At 45.0% G+C, this 27,805-nt stretch overlaps 1 protein-coding gene across 5 annotated transcripts in view; it reads right to left on the bottom strand.

Moving 5' to 3' along the window:
- The window catches only part of OCRL (OCRL inositol polyphosphate-5-phosphatase), a 475,965-nt gene extending 454,752 nt beyond the window's left edge, over nt 1-21,213 (bottom strand). For 3 of the 5 annotated variants that reach the window (XM_078688437.1, XM_078688432.1, XM_078688433.1), the window contains exons 1-3: nt 21,007-21,161; nt 19,804-19,884; nt 15,924-16,003 (exon numbers count right to left, since the gene is read on the bottom strand). In XM_078688437.1, the coding sequence (XP_078544563.1) occupies nt 15,924-16,003; nt 19,804-19,884; nt 21,007-21,041 (196 nt within the window). In that variant the 5' untranslated portion in view covers nt 21,042-21,161. Of the gene's footprint in view, nt 1-15,923; nt 16,004-19,803; nt 19,885-21,006 lie in introns of all 5 variants that reach the window. The other 2 variants (XR_013610641.1, XM_078688434.1) reach the window with 2 other exon arrangements.
- Nucleotides 21,214-27,805: the final 6,592 nt, after the last annotated feature.

Here is a 27,805-nt window from a genome sequence, read left to right as displayed (position 1 = left end):
GTTAGTGCATGTCTGAGTAGGCCTGTGTACGCTGGGGTCTCTCAAACACTCGGCAACGATTTTCCGTGAGGTTGATCCCGCTGCCCCGCCTTGCTGTACTGAGACCCAGCATGCGAGTGCCACACGCCGAGCGGGATTCCTACTAGAGACGCCACTGGACGCAGTACAATCCTCCAGTGCCAGAGAGCGTGCGCCATCTATAAGACATGGTGCTGCGGGCCCGCTGACTTTTGGGTGACCCCTCGCAGGGAGCGATCAGCGCTGCAGCGCCGGGGCTCTGCCAGGGCAGTTTCAGCCACAGAAATATTCACCACTTATCGCCAGTTTGGATACATCGGCCCCATTAGGCTAAGACAGCTGCTCCCATTGTTGAAGGGAATCTTTATAAATTGATCAAGCGGACACGCTAGGATAAGGAGACTCAAACTGTCCCCCTCACATGTAGGGTATCTGGGACCTCCCAGGCATGACTCCTGATATTGCGGAGTCCCCAACAAGCACTTAATTTGGCACTCCTCATCTATATTGGCATTTAACATTGCAACATGGGCAAGACAGATAAGTTACAGTCCAAACTCCAGTTTGACTTGCGGAAAGCCTGAAGATCAAAGGACTTTGCCACTACAGAACAGGACAATGCTTCTGATGACCCGGAAACTGGTGCAGACATCGATGTGAAGCATGCCTTCCGCACAATCAGCAAAACCCCTCCAAAATTGACAGTAAAAGTGACGCACCTTCCTTTAGGATTGACCGTATGTCAGAGCGCGTCGACAAGCACGGGGAACAGCTTGATGCGGCGGAACAATGGGTCTCCGACATGGAGGACATCATGCGAGCAGATACAGAAACCAACAAGGAAAGAGACAAAATCCTACATGTGTTACAAACAAAGACCGAAGACCTTGAAGCTCGAGCCCGGCGGGACAATGTGCGCATTTTAAGAGTTGCCAAGTCAACCACCTTCTCGGAAATCTTGGTCATTGAGCCTGTGCACCGATCTTTGGCACCTAAGACAATTCCTGGTGTACACCCTCGGCCAATTATCGCACAATTCCTAAATTACAGAGATCGAGATGAAAGCCCGTGAAGTTGGATCGCTTTCCCACAGGGGAAAAGATTTCTCTTTTTCCCTATTTCACATTGAAAGTTCAAGAGGCACGCAGGTTCTTTATTCCAGCAAAGAAGCTTCGGGCCTGAATCTGGAATATAGTATGCTTTATCCAGCTAAACTAAGAATTAAAATGGACGGCAAGGTGAATTTTTAAACTGACCTTAAAGCTGTACTGCGGGCAATTAAAGACAGAGAATTAAGCTTGCAACAACGTGGCTCACCATCTTCTTCACAATCTCAAGCACAAGAAGCATCCAGTCCTCTCGAGGAACACCAGCAAGAAGAGTGACTGCATAACCAAATTTGCTGTAGATGCTGGTGGAATCGTAGTGACATTTTGGGTAAACTAGCGTGATATGTTTCGTAAGGGGTAGCCGACGCTGTGCTGCCGTGGCCCATCCTCTGGGAGACAAGGGGTTGGGGTCCATTCCATGAACCCTGGCAAAGTGGTGGCTTGCTCGTTGCAGGTATCTCTTGCTGAATGCTGGGATCCTATTCCCGTTTAACATCTAAGCAACAGGCATGGTGGTGTAGGGAACCAGTACTCATGGCAACATCTGCCCCATGTGTATCATACCTGTTACACACACACACACACACACACACACACATATATATACACACAGGTATTCTTTTGTGATCTTCGTGCCGCATCTACTTTCAACAGAGAGATCCGTTCCCAACAGTTGTTACCCTCGACACATGACCGCTGATGGTGTGGCACTATGTGGTCTTCAGCTCCTCACCTGGAATGTTCGAGGACTAAATAGCAGTAGGAAATTTAGATAAATAGGCGCCCATCTATGAAGACATTCAATATCTATTGCAATCGTACAAGAGACACATCTTACCACAGAACGCAGTCAGAATGTACATTGTAAATTACAGGGGAATTGTTTTTCTTCAGTATTTATGTCTCATGCCAGAGGGGTACTGCTATGGATTGATAGAAAAGCAGGGGTTGAGATGACAGGCCTATTGAGTGATCCACAGGGTAGATTCGCAGATGCACTGTGTACGAAAGGGGACTTAGGATTTGTATTGTTGGGAGTATATGGACCCTATTATGATGACCCAAACTTTTATGACTTCTTAGCAGCTTAACTGGTGCAATGGAAAGGTATCCCACAAGTTTGGGAGGGGGAGGGACTTTAACTGCATTTTAGACCCACATATGGATAGGTCAAAGTGTCCGCCTAGATGCTCAGCGGCTGCAGCCATAGCCTTACAAAACATCATGAGTACAGAGGGCCTCCTGGACATTTGGAGACACAGATTCCCTGCTGTGTGCGGTTGCACTCATTACTCCTCAGTTTACGACACTCATACCCGAAAAGACTTTTAGTTAATTTCTGGGAGACTGGAGTTCAGAGTCCTTGATTGTGATAATTTTCCGCATACATATTCTGATCACTCACCGGCACATTTAACACTTAGCTACCGTGCTCGTCATATCCCGCCATTCACGTGGCGCTTTCCGCCTTACTCGCTATTGGACACAGTATTTCGGAAGGAACTGGCGACAGCGATCTAAGACTTCTTTTCTAATAATATTATTGGCTCTGTCCAGTAATTTGCTTTAGTCTGGGAAACAGTCAAAGTTTCTAATGATTCACTAGACTCATCCCTCTAAGCACACCTTGTTTCCCCCAGTGCAAAATGAGCGTTCCAACGCAATTTTGTATTCGAATTCTTCAGTATTTTTTATTATTCATACTTGTAATCCTTTGTAATCATTATTATATTGAATTTCATCTTGGATCATTTCTTTTATATATATATACAGTATTCGACATTATTATATGATATATCCAATGCATTTCGGGCCTTTAGTTAAGTCCTTCATCAGGGAATAACACTAAAATAAAAATGAACAAGTAATAAATACCATGAACTGAACAATTTCAAGTGAATACATCATGTGATCGATATGGTTCAATAAAATAAATGAAATAATCATACATAATAACCATTAATAAGCGATTTCATTGTATGCAATATAGTGTGACTAGCATTTCAACAACTTTAGTACTTGTGAATAACATGAATGGCGACCAGCGTCTCACTTACATGTCTGTATTTGTCAACTGTAAAGATCGTATCCACTGAGTGATCTAAAACAAAAATGCATACCGTCAGGAGTTATAACCGGATTCTATCGTGGCGTGCGACGGTGTCGGTGACGATTAGTAAAAATATTGCTCTTTAGTCCACTGTAGGCCATAGCTCCACGGTTAGTGACATCGGACTCTACTGTTAGAAAACAACTTTAGATAGCCAAGGGTTCGAGCCCGGACTTGACTGTTCATATCTTTTTGCTTATATTTTTTCTTTTAAATTCTTTCATACACAACACCACTGTTGTCACGACATTATTTAACAAATTAGTTTTGTGCTCCCATTAATCGCTCTCTTAACTAACCGCATACAAATGTAGTAATAACATAACCTTCATCCACCCGACAGTCACGTGATCGGGACCTCTTTTACGACCCGCGAATGCGGACTAATAAATAGATCCGGTAGACGCCCACGGCGTCACCACATTGACGGACGAAGACGGATCAACCACTTCCCGACTAAGGTTAGTTCACACTATTGTGCGGATTAGTTATAAAGTACGACACCGTCGCACGCCACGATAGAATCCAGTTATAACTCCTGACGGTATGCATTTTTGTTTTAGCTCACTCAGTGGATACGATCTTTACAGTTGACAAATACAGACATGTAAGTGAGGCGCTGGTCGCCAGTCATGTTATTCACAAGTACTAAAGTTGTTGAAATGCTAGTCACACTATATTGCATACAATGAAATCGCTTATTAATGGTTATTATGTATGATTATTTCATTTATTTTATTGAACCATATCGATCACATGATGTATTCACTTGAAATTGTTCAGTTCATGGTATTTATTACTTGTTCATTTCATTTTAGTGTTATTCCCTGATGAAGGGCTTAACTAAAGACCCGAAATGCATTGGATATATCATATAATAATGTCAAATACTGTATATATATATATATATATATATATATATATATATATATATATATATATAAATATATAAATAAAAGAAATGATCCAAGATGAAATTCAATATAATAATGATTACAAAGGATTACAAGTATGAATAATAAAAAATACTGAATAATTCGAATACAAAATTGCGTTGGAACCCTCATTTCGCACTGGGGGAAACAAGGTGTGCTTAGAGGGAGGAGTCTAGTGAATCACTAGAAACACGATTTCTTTCTTTATTCTTGACGTCTAGGGACGCTGGACGTCTCCTCTATAGCACCCTAAAACTACAACCAAACCTAAAAACACATCAATTAAACAGCTGTGCGTCTGCCTCAAAAAAATCTACTGACAAACATTCAAAGTTGACATCATGGGGGTTGTGATTTCAAAGCATGGGGGAGTGCTACGCTCCATTCGAGGTAGGCTGAATCTCCTGGAAAAAGACATTCGCCATTTAGAACGTTCCATGTCTGCGACCGGGAATGCACAAAGCGCTGCACAGCTAAAATTAAAGTTAACGGAGTTCCAAGAAATAGCCAATGACAAACTTACACATATGGGGAAATATGCCACTGCACACGGATATGGGGAAAGGGATCGACCAGGTGCCATACTGGCTGGATTACTAAGACCTAAGAGGGAGTTAGACAAGATGGTGGGCATGTTAGACGACAGTGGAACACCACTTAATACTGAAGACATTGCAACACACTTTTGGGAGTATTATCAGAATTTATACACCTCGCAAATCCCAACGGACAGCTCCGCCCTCGAGGAATATCTTTCATACATAAAAATTACCTGGTTAGTGACCAAACACAGAGAATATTTAATGGCACTGCTGACAGGCGACGAGATCCGGGGGGCATTGAGGGGTATGGCATCTGGGAGAGCCCCGGGGCGAATGGGCTTCCAGTGTATTTCTATAAAGAATTTTTGGACATGCTACGCCCTAAACTTCAAATGTTATATGAAGAAATGGCAGAGTCAGGCATCATGTCGCCTTCCATGCACGAGGCCATCATAGTTACTTTGTTAAAACCAGGTAAGTTACTGAGTACTTGTTCCTAGTATAGACCCCTGTCTCTACTAAACAGATGCGAAGATTTACGCCAAGATCCTCGCCAACATATTGGCCCTCCTGTTATCGGGCATTATACGACCTGAGCAGGCGGGATTCGTCCCCACTCGTAATCTTTCACACAATCTAAGAGCCTTGTTTGGAGCGGTACAGAGACTGAGTCCAGAAGTCAAAGCTGCAGCGGTGTTCCTCGACGCTGAGAAAGCTTTCGACTCAGTCGAGTGGGGCTTCATGATTGCAGTGCTGCAGCAGATAGGGGTCGGAAATATTTTCTTGGGTCTGGTAGCCCTGCTGTATTCTTCGCCCATGGCTCGGGTGAGAATTGGTGATGTAGTCTCAGTCATTCCACATGACGCGTGGTATGCGACAGGCGTGCCCTTTGTCCCCTCTCTTATACGCCATAGTTGCAGAACCCCTGGCTTGCACCATCCGCGAATACCATGCGCATAGAGGGCTGGGATTTCCCAGGTACGCCCTTAATATTTCCGCTTATGTGGATGACATTACTATATGTCCATAACCCAGAAGCTAATCTGTCCCTCTTATTGCAGGAGGTCGTTCAATTCAGTGGGCATTCGGGACTTGAAGTGAACTGGACCAAGTCCATTATATTTCCCTTCACCCCTGTCACAACAGAGCTTTACGTGGACTTCCCCCTATGTTGGACGGACAAAGCTGTAAGATATTTGGGGATTCAGTTCCATACCGACCCAATGCGGGTGATTCAGGAAAACTACGGCAGGGCAACACAACGGCTGATAGAAAATGTAGACAAATGGATAAAGCTTCCTCTCTCGTTAATGGGACGAATTGCCACTATGAAAATGGTGGTCCTATCCCGGTTCCATTTCCACTTTCAAAATATACATATTCTCCTACCCAAGCATCTATTTAAAATATGGGGTACACAATTGATACGACTCGCTTGGGCTGGCAAACAACCCTGTATACGTTGGGACTCACTCACTCTTCCTTATGAGCTTGGCGGATTGGGTGCCCCAGACTTGGAAAAATATTACAATGCAGCTAACAATATATTTGCTTACTACTGGATTCATGGTCCACAGGACGCTCCCTTTTTATACCTGGTAAGGAACGTTGTGGACCCGCTTTCCCTGCCTCAGGTGCTCGCCCGTCCTTCTAGGAGATTGCACGTCTGACTCACTAGCAGTCACGGTACAAGCATGGCAGAAATTATTACATATGCAGGCTGGACCCTTTCTGTACTCTCCGGAAATGCCACCTGAATGGGGATTATGGTTCTCGCGGAGTACAGCCGTGGGAGCACGGTAAGCGTTACATTCCATTGGAATTACAAAAATGGGTGACTTTTTTCATGATGGCACGCTAGCATCCTGGGAGGACTTACAGCGGCCAAACGTAACACCAACGGGTATTGCTTTGTTCCAGTACTTTTGGGCTAGACATACTTGGAGGGCTCTTCTGGGTACCGGACTTCAGGAGTCACAAGTCATGGAGTAGTTTACCAAACTCATTAAGACTGAAGAACCCCTTAAACTGATCACTAAATTTTATACTAGTCTACAAGCTACTCGAGGGCCTGAGGTTCTCCGAGTTAGATTGGTGCAGCAACAATATCTGGGCACCCCATTGAGTGACAAAGAATGGCAGTACTGTTGCTCTCGTACTCATTCGGTCTCCCTTAATGGGAGGCACAGACTAATACATTATAAATTCCTTCATAGGGCGTACTGCACTCCCGCATGGTAGTTCCGGTGTGGGCTAGCGGAGGACTCGCACTGTCCGAGATGTGGGGTGGAGGATACTGGATTTTGGCACCTAGCCTGGCAATGCCCGGGCATTAGGGTATTATGGGATACGGTGTTTCAGGAGTTGGGAACAATTATCAGCGCAGACCGAGAACCCAACACCAAAATGGCTCTCCTGGGATGGGATGTCACAGTTAGTAAGACAGTGAGACCATTGATAGCTATCGGCCTACACCTGGCAAAACGCCGGGTAGCACTGCGGTGGATGGGGGTTCCATTACCGTTATTAAAAGACTGGCATGCAGACATGTTACATTGCAACACTCAGGCCGATGCATATAATGACTTACTATCCCTCAGGAGTCGCCCTTGGAACTACTGGGGACCTTACTAAACATACCTAACAAGTACAGCTGCTGAAACAAACTCAGACTCGCAAACACCCCTATTTAGACATTTAGGCAGGTAGTAGTGTTATTATGGACAGGGGAGGCCATGGGTGGGGACACGACCACGGGAGTAGAGCCACCGGATAGGAACAGGAACTGCTGAGGAACACTGGCAGACTACGTTGTGTATTTTGACGGCGGTGGCTGTGTCTTGGGTGGTTGCATTATTATACAGATGGTATTTTCTAAATGTTCAATTGCTGTTCACGAACAATAATTGTCGATACACAACAAGCTGCTTTAATCCCTTAACTGCGGGGCTAATTACCCCGCTGTGCTGGGGGGAGGGTGGCATGCGTTCAGCTCGTCATGAGCCACGGTGGCCATGTGCTCATCACGAGCTGAGCTCATCATGACCACGCCCGTTCCAATGGAACGCCCAGCATAGCAGGGGAATTATCCCCGCGTGGGCGCGGCGCAACATGAGCACACGCCCACCGTGGCTCATGATGAGCTGAGCTCGTCATGAGCATGGGAGGAGTTAAAGCAATGTACCCGTGTATAGTTTTGTAGGGGGTTCTGTTTTTTTATGATGAAACTAATAAAAATAAAATATATATATATATATTTTTTTTTTTTTTTTTTAAGAGAATACTTTGAAGACAACAAAAACCAACAAAACAAACATTCGTACAGGCAATGGAAAAAACAGACATCTATCAACTCAACACCCACCTTGAATAACATCCAATAAACATACAGCCAACTTTCATACACACCTTCTGTAACTGGCTCTCCACTGCTCTGGACAAACGGATGCCAACAAAAAACACATCCAAGGTTGACCCTCAAACTAACACCACATGGTTTAATGACAAGATCAAAAGAATGAAAACGCAACTCAACATACTACATAGCAAATGCAAATAAATCAGGAGACAAAACAGACAAAAGAATGCTATGGAATTACAAAAGAGCCATCTGAACCATAAAATTACAACTCTACTCCACACAGGTAAATGAGGCAGACTGCCTTTCTAAGGACCACCTTAAAACTAACAGAATTCCTCAATCCAGAGTGCCTAAACACAGAAACACCTCTTTCACAAGAATTATGTGACAGTCTCCAATGACTTGATTAAAAAAATTACAAAGATTGACAATAATTTAATACAGAATGCAGACAACACCACAACATGACCTAATACACAGAAAGACACTAAAAATCATCCACGAAAATATACCTTCAATACCCTGTCAAAAGAAGATTTCCTCAATATTGCAGCCAGACCTGCAGGATCCCTTTCAGAACCAGCACCACCAAACATTTTTAAAGCTATCCTCCCTTAACCCATCCTACACAGGGGAGATAGCCAGATGGCTACTTAGAAAGTCTATGAAACTAGGTATATTCCCATCCCAGTTCAAAACCTCCTATATCAGACCTCTCCTCCAAAAGAAAAACCTCACAACAACTGATCCCGCAAACTACAGGCCCATTTCAAATGGGCCATTCTTAGAAAAAAATATAGCCTACTGTCAGACTAACAGTCCGGTTCCAGATCAGGCAGAGGAAGAAGGTCAGCAATCATATCCATCTGGGGTGATCCTAAACATACAGTCGAGAAACACGGAGTAGCTTCCTTATTACTTTTAGATTTATCAGCTGAATTTGACACTGTCCACCATTACTCGCTACCGCAAAGACATCACAACATTGGAATCCATGAAAATGTTTTAAATTAGATCCCTTGTTAACTACCAGACAAACAAATGTAGTAAATCTAACCCCTTTCAGATCACCGCCTCACACACAACACAATGGCATTTCCCAGGGGTCCGTCATATATCCTCAATTATTCCATATCGACTTAACCCCCTTACCAAACCTGATTAAATCAAACAACTTCACCTCTTGCAACTATGTAGATGTCACACAAATTATTCTAAAAATAGGGAGCCTCGAAGACCTCTACAATTCCCAACTCAATATCAATAAGCACAAGGATGATGAAAAACCATCTAAAGCTAAATACTACAAAGACAGAGATTATGATGACCTGCTGACAATGGCAAAACTACCAACCGCCATATGTCCTAAGGAACTTTGAAGCACTCTCCCCAACAACAACAACATGAGAAGTTTGAAACCGAAGAGTAACCATGGATTCAAAACTATACTCTATAATGCATGCCAACAACAACACAAAGAGTGCATTTTATACAATGAAAACAGGCCTCGAAAATCTACGCGCCCACTCGCTATGTCAAGTCAGATTTTATCAGAGCAAGCTATTTTAGAGCCTACTGACCCATTCTGCTGAGGTTTGGAGCTGGCAAAAAGGTGTTCTGTTCATTCAGAAAGGGAATGAGCAGTAAAGATGCTTTTAAATCTTGTTTTTATGACAGAAGTTAAACGTCAGCATGTCTTCTTACAAATATTTTATTCTGGAGGTTGATGGTTACTTTCTATCTCTGACTGCAAAGTTAGGGCATTTTTTTCAGATGAGTAAATGGGTGTGAAATGAGAAGTTATACGGTCAGTTTTTTTCTAACAACATTTAAATAGCTTGTAAATGAAATGTACCCTCATGTTTTCTGAATGCCATTTTTGTTGGCTTTTAGGACTCTGCACAGTTTACCACTTCTGACAAGTGCTAAAGTGATTGTGCTCTCTCCTTAAAACATGGTAGAATGGTCTTTCTATCCAATTGGAAAATGTAAATTTGATTGTAAGTCCCTAGTAAAGTGGTACTATGTGTACCCAGGCCTGTAAATTAAATGCTACCAGTGGGTCTACAGCACTGATTGTGCCACCCACTTGAGTAGCCCTATACACAGGTCTCAGGCTAGCCATTGCAGCCTGTGTGTGCAGTTTTAAACTGCCATGTTAACCTGGAGAAATAAACCTTTTGCCAGGCCCAAGCCTTCCTTTTTAATACATGTTAGACACCCACATGGTAGGCCCTGGACAGCCCATAAGGCAGGGTGCAGTGTACTTAAAAAGTTAGATATGTATTTTAAGTTTTACAAGTCCTGGTAGTGAAAATTTCTCAAATCCGTGTTTCACTACTGCAAGGCATGCCTCTCCTATATTATAAATTGGGAGTTGTATTATTACATTTAATAAGTATTAGTTTCCAAACGGGCATTCACATGAAACGCATGTTTAGGAAAAATGTATATTCGATAGAAGAGAACTGTCTAAAATTAATCTTAAGACACCATTTTTATCTTCTTGCGTGACCCAGGTAAGCGGCTAAATCCCTTTATAAAAACAAACATTAATAATGCAATCCTGTAGTGAGTCTGGCATCATGTACAATTCCCACACAGACTTATCTAGCAGCTGGCCACTTGCAGCCTCGTGGAGTCCTGGAGCTACATCCGCCACCCGGGCTCCTTCAAAAAAGACTGCCATTATGTATTTTTAGTTGTTCACACACACCCACCTATGATTATTACTACCTACAGTAGCTAATCCTGCTCATAGTAGTCCCCCAGGTTATCATCAGTCCTGAAGAGACCCTCCCATCTGGCAGCGGGTTGAAACACCGTCAAAACCAACACAGACAGGCCTTGCACCCAAATCCTCACACTGTGGGAATTGCCCAGTGCTGCGTTACATTATATGCTAATAGGGCTGTCTTGTAAATACCATTGTATCGTACCGGTAAATGAAATGTAGGAAGCACTTCAAACAGTGCTTTTGGGCTCAAAGGATTCGTTATTTACCACCAACTATTAGTTGGTGGTAAATAAGGAATTCCTATGTAAATGCATACATGTGCATTTACACCTGTGCCATGTGACAGACATACATGCACTAATCAGGGGTGCAACAGGGTGTCAAACTGACACCCTGCCACCCTTGAATTTTTCGGTATTTACCGAATCGGTAATTACCGATTCGGTAATTGACATTCATTCCTATGGGCCTCCAGGCCCATAGGAATGAATGGCAAATACCGAATCTTACAGATTCGGTATTTTTTACCGAATAATTACCTACATTGCATTTACAGATTCGAAAATACCGAACCGGTAAAATTCAGTATTTTCGAATCGGTAAATCTAAATTACCTACATCTAGCCCCTAGTTCCTACAGCCCCTTTCCGAGTCACATGACTGGGTGTAGCCGACAGTTGAGCTTTGTGTATTCCTCCTAGACAGCCACACACAATAGAGAGCTTAGGTGTGCCTATATGGGCCGTCACTGGCAGGGTGAGAGGATGAAACTGGGCACAGACCTATTTACACATGAATAGGCTGTGTCCTGCCTCCACACAAAGGGCTGCATACCCCCTGTAGTTAGTCTGGAGCCAAGACAAGGAAAGCAGGATTGGACGTCAAGGGGAAAATCTTTAGAAGCTTATCCCACTTCAAAGGATGGCCTAGGTATAAATACTGGAGCTTAAACACCAACTCTTCAGTACACTTCTGGACTTGGGTGATAGGATATTCTTCCAGGAAGGACTGTTGTGCTGTGAAAACACTGCCACTCTGAAGGACTGGTGCCCTGTTGTGCTGACCTGCCTGCTTGCTGTCCTCCTATCTGGGTGAGAAGGACTGGACCTACATCTCTTGAACCCAGGACCACTAGAGTGGCTCCAAGGGCCAGTTGATTGGCCTCTTGATTTGAACCTCAGGGACAGAAGGCTACAACAACCTTGACCCCCAGCACCTGAACTGTGCCATCTATGACTCTATCCAGGCAAGTGGAGCCACCCAGTCCTGGACCCTTAGAAGTGGGCCTAAAGTGCTCTGCCAGCCTCTGTGGATCCAGCGGAATGGATGCATCTCCTCTGTAGCGTAACCCCTAGCAGAACTGATGCATCGCCACCATTGATATCATCACAAAGACTCACACTGCATGCCTTATCAGAACCGTTGCTGCATGACAACTTCAGCGCAAACCCTCACATCCCTCTTTGACACCAGCCTCAGAACCAACGCATAGCCCGGACTGTGCAATGCATCTTCAATGCCAGATTTCGCATAGCAAGCCCTCGTTGACAACACAGTCCCTCGCATCACAGCCTCGCAACATCTTGGAACCAACTCGCCGCTTTGGCTGAGTGATGTATCTTCGACGCTGACCCTCGCAACGTTCTGCAAACCAGGACTTAAGATGCTTTATTTGTGGCGATTTCACTTTATAACTGTTTGAAGTGTTGCGCAAATACTTTATACAATGCCTCCAAGTTAAGCCGGACTGCTCTGTTCCAAGATACCAGAGGGTTGAAAACAGGTTAAGGTGGTCTTGTACCTCGTCCAGACTAATATTGTGGCAGCTGCTTGACCAGAGCTCCCACCACTTTCAAGCAAAACCCAATTTCTCAAAAGAACACTTACATATTACTGGACGATTTGGAGGACTTTAATATAGTCTACCACTGTAGGTCCCAAATATCTACACAGTCTGACCTATTCTTTACACCTCACAAAGACACTCCAATATAGGATGATAATAAAAAGATGTCCATCCCAACAGACCTCGCCACTTCTCTCCCTCCAACCATGCCAACACAGAACCACAACTATACACAAACCTTCAGACTGGACAACCCCAGTACAGTAGATAGCTAAGTAGGCTATTTCTTATCAAAAATACCATAAAGAGACTTGCAGAGCTGTTAAAATCTACCAGCACAATTAAAACTGTACGTTTGTTTTTCATAATTCATTATCCAACACACTGCCACATGCAGCGTTTCATAACACGATACCCACAGCTCAGAGGTATGGACACGCGACATGGAAACACTTACAACATAGGATCAAATCAAAGACATATTTCCAACCACACACTAGAAGATGTAGCGTGCTACTTATGTAGGCAAGCGATTCAGCTCCTCAAATAGGGATAGTAAAAGCTATATAAATGCTGCAATGCAATACAATAAACTATAAAGTTATTAGGCCTTCCTAAAGACCACGTGGGACGCAACCTATACCTTCTGTATCAGCAGGTTGTTCCACAGTCTGAGGCTCAACAGTCTTACTGTCCTTGCCTTGAACCGTTTGCCTTCATCTAGGGACTTCAGAAGCATGTTTTCACAGTGAAGGGAGGTGGCTGGAAAATAGGTGCAGCACCAGCAAACAATGGGAGAGCATTCAGGCTTGCAGAAGAATTTGAGCATTCGGAATAAACATTTAAAATGGATTTGCTGATCCACTGCCAGCCAGTGCTATATGTTTCTCTTTAGATGATAAAAGAAGCGCACCACTGTATAATATAGTCACTGTAATTTAGCTGAGGTGGACAGGAGAATCCCACATAAACGCTCTTCTGTAGTCTTGCCTAAACAATATGTAAGAGGAGACAACAGAAACCTTGATTGTTTTTGGGCAAGGCTAATCTAAAGAGGTGCAGAACAAAGACGGTCATTCCATCAACATTATCCTGCATGTTCAAAGACCATCTGTGTACAGCCAGAGATTTGACCTTACAAAGTAGTGTTGGAGGATCTCTCACGCCAATGGTTTAAGGGAGTTATGCGCCCTCCACTGACCTACTGCTACCATGTAATTATGAAGGTTGAGGAGGAAGCTGGTAGACTGAGCATATAAATGAAGAAGGACTTATGTGTTTCCTCATGGCAGAGCTTTTTCTCCAAACAATCTTATGATGTTGAACAGCAGATGCACATACATAATAAAAGGAATAGGATATAGTGAGATTCCCTGCAGTTTCCCAAGAGATATTGGGGTGCTTTTAAATTTGAAGTGGGACAGAATTTCCTTCAAGTGCTACTCACAATCCAAAAGATACTAACCACTGGAGGACTGTGCCACTAATCTAAACATCCCACAAATGGCGTAGTAGGTCAGAATAGTCCTAAGTATCAAATGTGATAGCGAGGTCTAACAGCCCCACTGCACTACTATTGCCAACCACAGCACCCACCTCTTCTATGGCCAAAGCCACAGCAGTTTCCATTCCTCTCGGACCATTGAACATCTCTCACACAGACGCTCCAATGTCTTTATAAATGGGCTTAGGCCAAACACTACCAAGGACATCATCACTAATAAAAACCACCTATTAAGCCTGCTCTACTTACTTTTGCAATGGTCCACAACAAGTGCCCAAAACACAAAGTTAGCACACTTTTGAGGCAGCTGAATAACATGAAAAAGGAATTAAACCTGCTTCGCTATCAATTATCTAAACAGCAAAGGAGTGGTACACCCTATTTACAGAGGTTTATCAATCTTTAATACTTGCAAATAAATGAACTGAACTGTCAGGGACTCATTTCATTTCACCTTCTGAGCCCTATACTTTCCATAACAACCACCTTTACATCCAAGCCCCGCCATGCCTTCTGCAACAAAAATCTGAACTCTTAAATGATTATTCCCAAGTTTGCAAAATCCAAAATGAAGAACTGTTGAAATGTTTATGTGCATAGTTGTAAAACAATGTGTAAATGATAAACAAATACTCCACCAGCCATCATTTGTAAAGAAGAGTCTGTGTCGCAATGGAATGATTTTTCGCTTGCCAGTTCTTACATAGAGCTCTTGAGCAGGTCTCCAGGATTTTAATATCTTAATTTATCTGTCAGTTTTGGAAGCATATTTGGTGACCACTTCTGCATACTAATCAAAATTTGAAATTACACAGCTTTAGAAGTGAACTTAACTACTATAGCATTGTGCCAGCTTTTTCACAGCTTTGCTAGTTTATGTAACCACTCTTACATTGTACTGGCTCTCCATTGTTTTCTAAGATTAAATAACAATACTAATATTATACTGGCTTACTCCGCTGACAGGTTTAATAGCTGTGAAATAAATTACCAGATTCACTGTTCAACAGCAATACTGTACAACAGTGAGACCAAGCCATGGCTTTTCTATTTTGAAGACCACACAACTTTAGCACAAACAATGCACCGAATCTGAAGGAGTCTTAAGCCAGCCATAAAAAGTAATTATACCTTTCAATGCAAAAGGCATAGATTCCGCTTTTGTCTGAGATCTATTGTGTTTCAAATAAATTTGTGTTTGTCCATTTGCTATCTTATATTAATTCTAGAGATAGCATTTGGAAAACACAGGCAAATATCACTTTAAAATGTGGAAGCATGTGCCACAGGGACCATGCTATAGAACAGTAGAAAACCCAACGTTTTTCAGATATCCCTTCAATGGGGTTTCACAGTGTAAAATATATAAAGAGCTAAACTTTTTTCAAGCTCATGCACAGTACAGGGGAGCTGTCAACAGTTATTGTGACCCAGGTTTTCCTTTTTCTTTTAAAAAAAGAAATGTATGCATAGTTGCTTCGATCAAACACTGTGGATACAGTTGTGACCCCAGAAACTGTTTCAATATTCCCCAAGCATGGGGAGGAGGGGGGGGGTCTCTCTAAAGATAACATAACCATCAAAGTGCATGCAGCGAGTGCAAGCAGCCTTCGATGAGATTAGTTTCTCCCCACTGCACAAAGTGCATCAGTTTTCAATTTCAGATGAAACGGATGCCAACTAGTTCTCCGTTCAATCTATGTGCTCTCCTATTCCACAACAATACTAAACACTGAATCCATAAATAAAAGGGCACTGTACCTTGTACACATTGAAAGCTATTGGTGATAGGGATGATGTCATCGCCTTTGGAGGGCCTTCCATCAGGGCGGATAATCAATCTACAAAACAAATCGAACAATAATTAGACAGAGACTATGAGTCTATATGTGTATGTTATGTGTGACTGTATTCCAACCCGAATCCAAAAAGTAAGACAATCACCCTGTTGAGGAGATCGTGGAACTCTACAGGATAACCAGCTGCCAATCAGATACCAGATTAACAAAGACAATAGTACATTTAAGTAGGTACAAATAGGTCAATTCTTGCCCAGGATTAAGGATGCTAGTGTGAATCATGAAACTAAAGAGGTCCAGGCAGTACAGGTCTCTTGTCGAGTTTGAGGAGCATGCCTGGAAACCCTAAACCTTTGCCATGGGGATTATGCTTTATGGAAAATCCATCTGTTTAGGATTCGGTCGATCAGTGATTGCACTGCATTAGTTCTCCCTTTCTCACAAGGGTGTTGGGGTGGGGGGGAGGAGGTTAAGCATTTTCAATGTAGTTAAATCTAATCATCCACACGTTTGGCAGCGATTCATTTCCTTTTGCCCCCCAGGCATTTTACTTACACCAACATTTGGTATTTAAAATGTAAAAAGTTTTGTAGGGTGCAACAGAAATCTGTCGAGCTCATGATCAATTTTATCTCAAGGGGAAAAAATCTGTACATTTTATGGCCAACACGCGGCAAAGTGAGCAACATTTCCCTTGTATTGATAGACTACCGTGTCAGCAGATAAGAAGAGAATTGCTAAGGTTAAGAACTGGTGTTAACCCTTGCTATGCAAACCGCGTGGTAAAAAAATAAATTAAAAAAAAATAAATGATTGACAGCAAGGGGAACTGTGTTTGCACTCTGGGAATTATGTGTGATATATTACATATTTTATTGGACAGTCAGAAGATATTGGATATACGGAAAGTGTTTTTAAGCCCAATTTTTCAAAAGTATGGTATTAAAAATAGGGTAGAAGCAGTACGTGTGCTACAGGGAAGTTCATCCAATAAGCAACAAAAAAAAAAATCTTAAATATGAATAGAACTGAAATACTCGTTTTAAAATAATAACAGATAGTACTTTAAACGGAATGATGGAAAGACTAAATGTATGCGTTTTTAGGACAGATTTTATTCAAGATATGAGATTTTAAGAGTCTGCATTTATGGAGATTTCAAATGTTTAAGGACTAACTAGTCCAAATAAACTTTTGTTTGACTGATTGACTGACTGAGTTCTTTTACAGGTCTCTCAAACCATACTTTGTTTTGCAGGGGCAAACATCTTTCTCACACATACTCAAAGAAATAAGACTGGAAAGCAGGCAGGCTTTTCTCATTGAGTCACAACATATTTGCTTGGAAATCCAGATTTTGAAGAATGAGGATGTCAATGTATGACTGGAGATCAACTTTCATATGTCCATCGCGAAACCTACACATGCAAATTGTTTAAGAATCTGCTACATGAAAGTATTTACATATTGTGGAAACAAAATGAAGGAGTGTCATGGATTGCCTTGAAGTATGAGGAGATTCTAAATGACACCATCGAAAAACGTTTTTCTTTCAACCAATTAGAGCCATAATTCCATTCTCCAGCAGTTTTCATGACATCAATTACCCCAAAGTGAAATTTTCTTCAGTCACTGCACAGAGGTCGGGGTGTAGGCACAGATTATTATGTCTTGGTGGGCTTTTCTGTGCATTATGTCCACTGCGAATGGCTACCAATCTATTTGATCTACCTTCCAGTTTCCATAAATGTATATTTTATGTGTATTAAGTCAATTAACCTAGCTAATTTCTATATAGTTTTATAAACCACCTAATCATAATTTAATCTAGCTTAATGGTTGAAGGCTGTCTAGCCAGTGTATTATTAATAATTTGCAAATGTGATTAAAATGCCTTTTTGGAAACTATGTACAACCAAACCCATGTTATCATGCCAGGATTGGAATGTGGACAGGCGTTGCTCTCTAAGTGGTCCTGTTACAATCTGGAAGTCATTGGCTGGCAGAGGACAGAGAAACGCAAAAAAACGCAAAAGGCAGGTTGAGGTAGGGATGTTGAAGACCCAAGTATTTGAGAGGCAGACTGCAGCTTACCCTCACTGAAAAAAATTCTGTTAGGCAAAACTAAATGTACAACTGGACATGTTTTGAAAATGCGTCTTCACATTGAAAATTTTATTCCAGGAAAACAAAGTCTTCATATACCCTAAATAGGAATTTTACGCTGAACTCTTCCATTATTTTTGCAACAATTGTGCATACTACAAGTAGCGTAGATTTATAAGAGCACAAAATTCAGAAAAAAATATTTCGGAATTACCACAGAGTTGGTAGTGACACATCCCAAGGTTCTACAAAGCAAACACCAATTCGGTTCCAAACGCACACTTATGACTGTGGAAAATCTGTACAATAAGTGGACTTTCCACCGCAGTATAAGCTGTCTGCGCCAGCAGAAATATCAAGATCTAGACCATGGATACTCACAAACATTTCCCCAAGGGCCACAAACTATGGTATGTAGTGTGCCCAAGGGCAACATTATTGGCAGCATGGTGGGAGTGGGGCTTGGGGGGCGGGGGTTTAAGGTGGGAGTAGCGGAAGTGAATCACATACATGGGGTCAACAGCAAGTGATTACGTTATTTTGAGGGTTCTTTACATAATACCCTCTAAATTAGCCCCTAGTCTCTAGAGGAGTGATAGATTTGACAATACTGAGGTATTCTACATCTGAATTTCTATCCCTCCATCTCATCTTGGGGTAAGCCTTTCTGTTTGCTATTGTTACCTTGGGGGAGAGGCAAGTGTAAAAGGAAGTAACTTGATTATTACATTGAAATGAAACAGAATTTTACAATGTGAAACCAGACAACCTAGAATCAATCCCAGCCTTGAACCAATTGTTTGATCCCTGGCAGTTGCCTAATTTCACATTGCCTCCATATTCATCATTATGAAAAATAAGAGCACCTTGAAATGCATGAGTTCAGCATATATGCTGTGCAAACCTCTTGCGTTTGATTTAGTAAACTATAATGTAGTCCATGTACAATAATACTGACCACCCAGAGTGATTCACGCAGCAACTGACTTGCCTCTTAATTCGCAACTGGCATTGTTGTCAGGGTATGTGGAGGCATGAATGTTTCAACACTAACAATCAGTTTTAAATAAAATACTTATGAGTGCACTTATCTATTCTGATGTACTAAGGAGCAACGCTTCGCATATTAATGAAATACACAATTTGAATATTGAAGAGACTATCACATTTTTACACGTTTGTTGCAAATGTATTGAAAAATGAATGCTACTAAATTAAGTTTTACAGGACACCTTACTTGCTTCTTTTCATTTGTTTAGCCTGTAAATAAATGTGTTCCCTTTTATTTAATATATTTGAAATGTTTGGTGGTTTCTGAAGTTTACAGCAACCCGTTGCAGTCATTAAGCTGGGGGCCGCATGTGAAGATCAGGAGGTCCGTATACGGCCCCAGGCCATACTTTGAGTACCACGGATCTAGACCGTATGCATCCATTTCTGCTGCAGATGCAACGTTTTACTTATATGTGCAAAAGGGAGGGGGGGAAATCAATTTAAAAAAATTACGCACAGTTCAAACTAATATATATATATATATATATATACACCCACAGACATACATATATGCATATACACACACATATCCATGCACATTTTACCTGCACGTAGTAAAAACGGTGACGATCTGCGATATAATCATCAAGTTCTGCGTATCTAATTTGGGCTAACCACATCACCCTACAAGACCACAGAACAAGAATTATGAAAGAAAGCAGACATGTTTTTAAAGTACTTACACGTGTTTTCCATTCTCTTTGGCTAGCAACAGAGAACATGGCTCTTGGTGGCCAGGCTTTACTTCGAGGCCCTTAACAGCAGTAGCAGCCAGTTAAAGAATGTTAACATTTTTTATGCATCGAATATTAGGGAACGTATCTAAAAAGCGTGGAAGCGGATTAGGCGTCCACAGATGTAAGTCAACATGCACCACCTAATCACAACCAACTCTAGTAGTTCTGCTAAAAGCGCACATTCAGACCAGTGTCTGGCTCTTTACTCAAAACTCTCGTATTCTGAGTCATGCAGTCGTTTTGTATCATGTAACATTTATTCATTTTTCCAACAAAGATCACGTTGTGATGTCACTGGAACGTGTGCCTACAAGGATACAGGTACGCTCCCCAGACGAGTTCCAACAGATTTCCTGTTCTGTCAGTATTCAGTAAGCATGTAAAACGTCTAAAAGGGATTTTAAAGTCTCAGCCATCAGACTTTGTTACGCCAATTCATAATTTAAATATTTACTGTAAATAAAGAGATGCTTCTGCAAACTGACATTGGTTAGCTTTTGGTCCCCTGTTTGCGCGTACTAGCACTCTTATATAGCGATCCACAACAGTAAGTATCCTATCCCAGAGGTCGCTGCCCACCCCTTGCTGCAAGTGCAGCCCAAGCATCCACTGCAACCTCATACCCTTTCTCCGATGCACTAGTCCCCCTGCAGTCACCACTCACACTCCTCCCAAGTTACTACCACTCGCAGCAAGAGCAGCTCTCATCAACCGAGCCCGTTGTCCTTACCACGTCATAACTAACCCATCCCCATATTTTCTATCCTCTGGCCTCTGCCACTCAATTTTTCCAGTGGTCGCTCTACTCATTGGCCCTATCCTTTCCCTCCCTGCAGTCTCTCACTACAACCACTCCACCACCCCAGTGCACATCCGCTGTGTATCACAGATATACGCTTTACATGGATTCATAAAACTCCCACTGCAATCATAACTCGATCTCGCTTCACAGTCTATCGCCGCTGTCAACATACACACTCTTCTGGTTGTCAACAACTGCCCTTCCTTCTTTCCCTCGGTTCTGCTGTGATCTTCCAGCTAGTCCTACCCCCCAGATCGTTTTTTAATCCGCAGGTGACAGTGTCTGCCCTTCCCAAGCCCCGAGCTGCCTCTCTCTCGCCTGCAATTCACGCGTCAAGCTTAGGATATATGGAGAAGGCGCCGCCTGGCCTCGGCTCCTGCATTGCTGCTCAGTCCTCGCCTGGTTGACAGACGTGCCCGTGCTGCCTCCGCCAACAGAGTCCCTGCATCAGACCCAGCCCAGGGAGGACTCTTCTCCAGACAGGCTCCGGCAGCGCCGAGGAGCGGAGAGGAGAGAGAGGACGCTTGCACAAGGCCACCCAGCTCAGGTCGCCCTCTGCTGGCCGGAGGAGGACTAGCCACCTGGTAGTTTAAAGCACCAGGAAGTACCGTAACTCTTTAAAAAAGTCCGAAAAAAATCCCGCCCACCAAAAGACGAGGATAGGTCAGAAAAATGCAGAACTAAACCGGAAGAAGGAAAAGAGAGCTTTATGACATAATCGTAGCCACTGTACTCGGTAGCAGCTGTTATGCTTTTTGGGGTGGCAAATTCCTCAAAATTCCTAGGTAAACTTGAAAGGTGGATAGTCTACAATATATATAACATTGCTCTTTGTGTATTTACCTATTCTTTAACTGCCAAGTAGTGCGACCACCTGGAGCCAAATGAAAAATATCCTAGCTTATTTATTTATTTATAAATACGAGAAGGAAAGTTTCAATTCTATTAAGGACTCGGAGGTGAGGATTACGCATATCCAGCCCTGCCAAGGATCATGCATCAGGTGTGACTCTTAACACATTTCAGTGCGGTTCTCCGCTGCACCGCACTGAAATGCATTGTCACGCATTTGATGCCACTCTCTCTGCTGCCACACAAAGTGCTAAAGTAGTAGATTACTGGCCACTACAGGCTGCTAGTTTGTGTGCGTGCCTGGGCTGTGTGTCTGACCTGCGCCAGGGCTGCTCCCGCAGACGTCATTTGCCGGCCCGGGCGCGAGCTGCCAGAAGCACAGAGCACAGCAATGAGGCTGCTACAAAGTATTCTATTTCTATTCCTCACCTGGGTGCTGTTGGAGCTGGAGTAGCCTGCCCTTTGTCCCTCGGGATACCGCTGTTTGCCGCCACTGCTTGCCGCACCCGCTTTGCGGGTGCCGCTTCACGGTCAGCAGCGAGGGGCGGAGGCTGCTTGGACTGTTGGTGTTGTCGGGAGTAGGACCTCACGACCAACGAGGGCTTGTGCTAGCAGGGACTCACAAGACCAGGAGTCCCTGCGCTGTTCGGGTGTGTACGGCCGCGCCCCCAGCGAGACACGCCCCCCCGCCTGGCCAAGATCTTAAGGCGTGCGCTTTCTGTGTGTGGTGGGACGCTATTCCTCACCTGGGTGCTGTTGGAGCTGGAGTAGCCTGCCCTTTGTCCCTCGGGATATCCTCCCTCGGGATACCGCTGTTTGCTGCCACTGCTTGCCGCACCCGCTTTGCGGGTGCCGCTTCGCGGTCAGCAGCGAGGGGCGGAGGCTGCTTGGACTGTTGGTGTTGTCGGGAGGAGGACCTCACGACCAACGAGGGCTTGTGCTAGCAGGGACTCACAAGACCAGGAATCCCTGGGCTGTTCGGGTGTGTACGGCCGCGCCCCCAGCGAGACACGCCCCCCCGCCTGGCCAAGATCTTTAGGCGTGCGCTTTCTGTGTGTGGTGGGACGCCACAAACGCTATTCCTCACCTGGGTGCTGTTGGAGCTGGAGTAGCCTGCCCTTTGTCCCTCGGGATACCGCTGTTTGCCGCCACTGCTTGCAGCATCCGCTTCGCGGGTGCCGCTTCGCGGTCAGCAGCGAGGGGCGGAGGCTGCTTGGACTGTTGGTGTTTGTGGTATCTATAACTTCAATAAAGAACCTCTAATCTTCACCAGTCTCTTCCCTGCTTCTCATCGAGGACTGGATGTAACAGTGTTGTCGGGAGGAGGACCTCACGACCAACGAGGGCTTGTGCTAGCAGGGACTCACAAGACCAGGAGTCCCTGCGCTGTTCGGGTGTGTACGGCCGCGCCCCCAGCGAGACACGCCCCCCCGCCAGCAACGCCCCTTACTTAACGGCTCGCCTGACGCTCAGCGGGACGCCGAGCGAAGCCCAGGCAAAGGGCGGGCAGTCTGTGGCAGTCAGGGGCTGACTGAGGCTGGGCTGGGCCACCCCCCTGTCATCTGCTATCCATTGAGTTAAAGACTCTTGTCTTCTGGTTGAGGGGCCTGTTGCCATAATGTCTACCCGTTCAGGGAAAGCTTTGAGGGGAGGGGGAGAGGGGGCTGCAGGTTGCACTACGATAGGTACGATGGATAAATTCATCACTAGAGTAGCTGCCATTATAGAAAAAGAGATTGTGATGACGGAGCGCCGCTTCTCACAAGAATTTTTTCCAGCAAGACGCTCCTCGTTGGGAGCAGTTGCACAGGCCCTCTCTCCTACTTACATCCATCCTACCCCTCCTCTCCCTGGGATTATGACCGAGCAGCCACGGCTTGCTGCAATAGGGGAAAGTATTGATAGGTTGGAAAGTTTGGTAGTACAAGCCCCTCCATCGGCCAGGTCTGCCACCTACCCATTCAGGCCCTGCCCTCGGCCCTGAACCGGGTGTGCCCGGCCCATGACTCCTTGGTCCGTATTAAAAGGAAAAGGGCTGCTATTACCCGGAAGTGCAGCTCTACATCTCTCCATAAGCGCCCGAGGAAGCATGCGCCAAGTGGCCCCGGCCTAACAAATAGCTGCGTCTCTTCTACGCGGAACCCTGCTCTAGTAGGAGGTAATGATCCTCTGGTAGCTGTGGCTGAAGCTGTTCAGGCTCACCCCATCCCTAGTGCCATACTAGCAGCACCACAGGAACTGCCTCCCCTAAAGCTACTCGAGAACCTGGTTAAGTCCCTATTGGTCCCGCTCGTTGACCAAGGTAAAGGTCTGGGGAAAGGCTAGATAGGTTCGAGCAGACCACCCTAGATAATTTTTTTCCCATGAAAACTCTTATAAAACTCCAGTCCAGAGCTAGAGAGGACAGTATGGGTGGGAATGCTGGAAAGGGGGCTACAGTGGGTTTAACCCAGGCAAAACTCCAGTTTACAACTGCATCCACTACAGTAGCAGGCAAGGCCTTGACTACTGTTTCCGCGGTCCCTGCTATCGTTCAACCGGGAATTATTATTCACACTGCCCAGGTCCACGCAAGTACCCCCCAGCCATCAAATAATGCAAAAACTAAACCAGGCCAAATGAGGTTGCCAGTAGGAAGGGACCAATCTAAGCCAAAACAACCGGTGCAGTCCATGGTTGATGCCTGGGGAGTTGGCCTAGCTGCAAAGGCAAGAACAGCAACGAGCCATTTGGGAGCTCCTCCCTCAGAGGTCTCTATGCAGAAGGCGGCCCCAAAATGTCTGCCAGTAAATCTCCCCCCGGAGTGCCACCCTTATGTTGCTGTCCTCGTCAATGTCCCCATCTTGAAGGATGCCCAGTTGGAAACCCACCAGGCCCTCAAGAACAAAACCATGCACTGGCTAAAAGCCAACAAACCCCTACCCAGCGGTGTGGATGGTCTAATTCTTGGAGCGCGTAGGGTAGGTTGGGTAGGACAGGGCAAGAAACTATGTGAAGGCGATTGCGTGGTAGTCAACTTTCAAGATACTAGAGTTGCCCACGCAATCTGCAATTCCAATCAGGTTGTGGGCGGTCCTGGTATTGATGTGGTGGATTTATCAAACTTCTTCCCGCGGCCAGTCATGAACCACAACGGCCTATCCGATGTGGTCACCTATCAAAACAACTTTGATGGCCAACGGTATCCTGGGATACCCCAGTTCCAGCCGCATGCGGTATGGTCAAGGTTGAGCTTGGGTCCTATGGGGTACTGACTTGTTGATTCCCTCGGGGAGGCTAGGGGGGATCTTACATTTGGTGGGGCTCCCTTTCTCTCCGGAACGCTGATTAGCCCTTCCACCATAACAGGAAGGCATGTGGTCCCTATGGTTAGACGGGATCTAGGTAAGGGGCGGGACATTAATGGAGATGATAGTGGCCCTCCTACTCCGGTTGTGGTAGACATGGGCGGTGATGTCGCGTCCAGTAGTGTTACAGCTGTGACGGACCCACTTCTTAGGGTTCTCAGTTGGAACGTGGCTGGACTAGACAGGAAGTTGGCCCTGCCTGACTGGAACTGCCTTGTGGAGGAATACTCCATTTGTGTGTTCCAGGAGACATGGAGCAGGGAGCCCACCCATAAGGCGGGTTACTCATCCCACTCAATACCTGCTGTCTATCCGGAATCAGGCAGGGGATGCCCCTCGGGAGGCCTCCTTATTTGGGTGGCCTCTTCTCTTAACTGTAGGGTAGAGGAGCACCAAACTAACTGCCCGGATCTCCTCAATATTACCCTAAAAAACTCCAGGGGTTGTGTTATTCTGAAAATTTTTAACATCTATGCTCGGGGCACAAAGGGAGGCAGACAATCGCCCACTATAGCTCTCTTAGAGAGCCTACTTAGGTTGTCCCCCTACAAATCATGCACCCTGGTCGCGGGTGACTTTAACTGTACGTTCGAGCCCCTCGGCTCGGATGTCACCCTTGAACAGGAGGAGGAAGATCAGAGGAGGGGGTTTCCGGCCCTAGAGCTAACCCCAATCAAGAGATGGACGGAAGTGGCCCTTCAGATTAATACTCTCACTATGGAGTTTGACCTGAGGTCCTTTAATGGTAGGACAAGATCTGATAGAGTGGGCGCCCATACGTTTAATAGGCCTAACCATACGTCAAGAATTGACTACATTCTGCTAGACGTCCACCTATGGAGCGCGGTGAAAGATATGAAAATTATATCGTCCATGGAGAGTGATCATAATCTCCTCTCCCTTGCCCTGACTCCTTGGTGGTTGGTGGGCACAGGGGGCCCCTCTCCACGCACCATTGCTCCCGGTGAAACAGTTGTCTCGAACTGCGGCAGACGGCTGAAGTGGGCTAAGCTCACACTCTCGGCAGAGAAGGTTACCATCATAACGCAGCTATTAGCCGCAGTCCTTGACAATTTGAATCCCTTTGAGGGAGGACCAGTAGAGTTGTCAGGGGTATTTTGTGACTTGACCCTGGCCATAAGTAACCTGTTTATTGTCCAATCCAGACACATTGGGGCTCAGACTCACCCAAGGAGAAGACAGGGTTGGTATAACCACAAATGCAGGGAGTCAAAGGCAGTGCTTATTGAAGCTGTAAAATCCAAGTCGCAAACAAGGACTAGGGAGGCCAGGAAGCTCTACTCCCATTGCATGAAAATCGCAAAAAAAGAGTGTGAGGATAATTTTTGGCGGGATCTCTTGGCCGCTAGTCGAGGGAAGGACGCTAAGGGTTTTTGGAACTTGGTGGGCTCCAGGAACCGTCCTGATGACACACTGAGGACATGTACGATTCCAGCCCAGACGTGGTTTAACCACTTTAGGGCCCTATATTCAGCAGTAGAAGGGCCTCTTAATGAGCCTTTTTCCCTTCCCCCACTCTCATTGGATAGAGCCACAGACCTCTTTACTGCACAAGAGGTTATGAACGTTATTAAATCCCTGGTACCCTTGAAAGCAGCTGGCCCTGACGGGCTTCCAGGGGACCTACCCAGAGCCTACCCGAGCGAATGCGGTAAACTGGTTTCTGTGCTTCTGAATGCCATCCTAGAGGGAGGCCCTGTCCCTGAGTCCTGGAAAGGGGCAGAGGTCGTTCCAATTTTTAAAAAGGGCTGTCGGGACCATCCAGGGAACTACAGGCCGATAAGCCTGATAGACTCAACTCAGAAGGTGGCGGGAAAAGCGATCCTGGGGAGGCTTCTTCATTGGGTGGACGAAAACCATATATTGTCTGACTATAAGGCAGGCTTTCGTTCCGGTACGGGAACTATCGAGCAAGTGTTCAGATGGATGCTTCTACATTGGAAGGGGGTGGAGCTGGGCAAAGGCAGTCTTTACTTGGCTTTTATTGACTTAAAGACTGCCTTTGACCTGGTTCCTAGGGAGGAACTCTGGAGGGTTCTACAGGGTCTTGGGCTGCCCCCCTATATTCTGTCGCTCCTTATTAAATTACATACTGATAATTATGCACAGGTACGGTGGGGCCAGAATGGGGAAAAGACCGATAGGATTCCGGTCCTTAGGGTTGTCTGACAGGGATGCGTTTTAGCTCCCACACTATTCTCCTTGTACGTAAATGGTGTGGTAGAGCACCTGCTTGACGAACCAGCAGATGCACCCTCCCTGGGGGGGGGTGCGGATTCCTACCCTGTTGTTCGCGGACGACACCCTCCTTATCTCTAAAACTCCCTAAGGTCTGCAGAATCTCTTGAACCGCTTCCAGGACTTTTGCTCAAAAAGAGGGCTGGTCATAAACGTGGACAAGACGAAATATTTGATCATGCACCCTCCACGGAACCTTGGTAGTCCCCCAGTCCTGAACACTGTTCCTCTTGAGAGAGTTTCCGAATTTGATTATTTGGGAATTCGTATGAGTGATGCAATGAGCTGGTCACCCCACATTAACAAAATGATCCTTAGTCACAAAAGGGTGGGGGGAGCATTGCTAAGGGAGTATCGTAATTCATCAAAACAATGTGTAGCTCCCGTAATCGACATTTATAAAGCCAGAGCCGTCACGGCATCATTATATGGGGCGGAGTTATGGAGCCTTGGAAATTTGGAGGCTCTATCCAAGGCAGAGAACAAATTTCTGAAGGACATTCTGGCCATTCCTCTCAGTACCCCAACAGTCCCGGTGCTACTGGACGTGGGATGCAAACCTATCATGGACCAGGCTCGCCTCCGGCCCCTCCTTCTATGGGCACGTCTGTGGAGAGTCCCCGAACTTAAAACCTATGCGGATGGATTGTCAGAGGTGATGGAAATGGGTGGTTGTCACAAGATCAAG

The sequence above is a fragment of the Lissotriton helveticus genome, chromosome 4_1 (assembly GCF_964261635.1).
Source record: "Lissotriton helveticus chromosome 4_1, aLisHel1.1, whole genome shotgun sequence".
NCBI lineage: Eukaryota > Metazoa > Chordata > Amphibia > Caudata > Salamandridae > Lissotriton > Lissotriton helveticus.
Note: the sequence above shows the minus strand (reverse complement) of the source record. Positions and strands in the feature narration are given on the sequence as shown.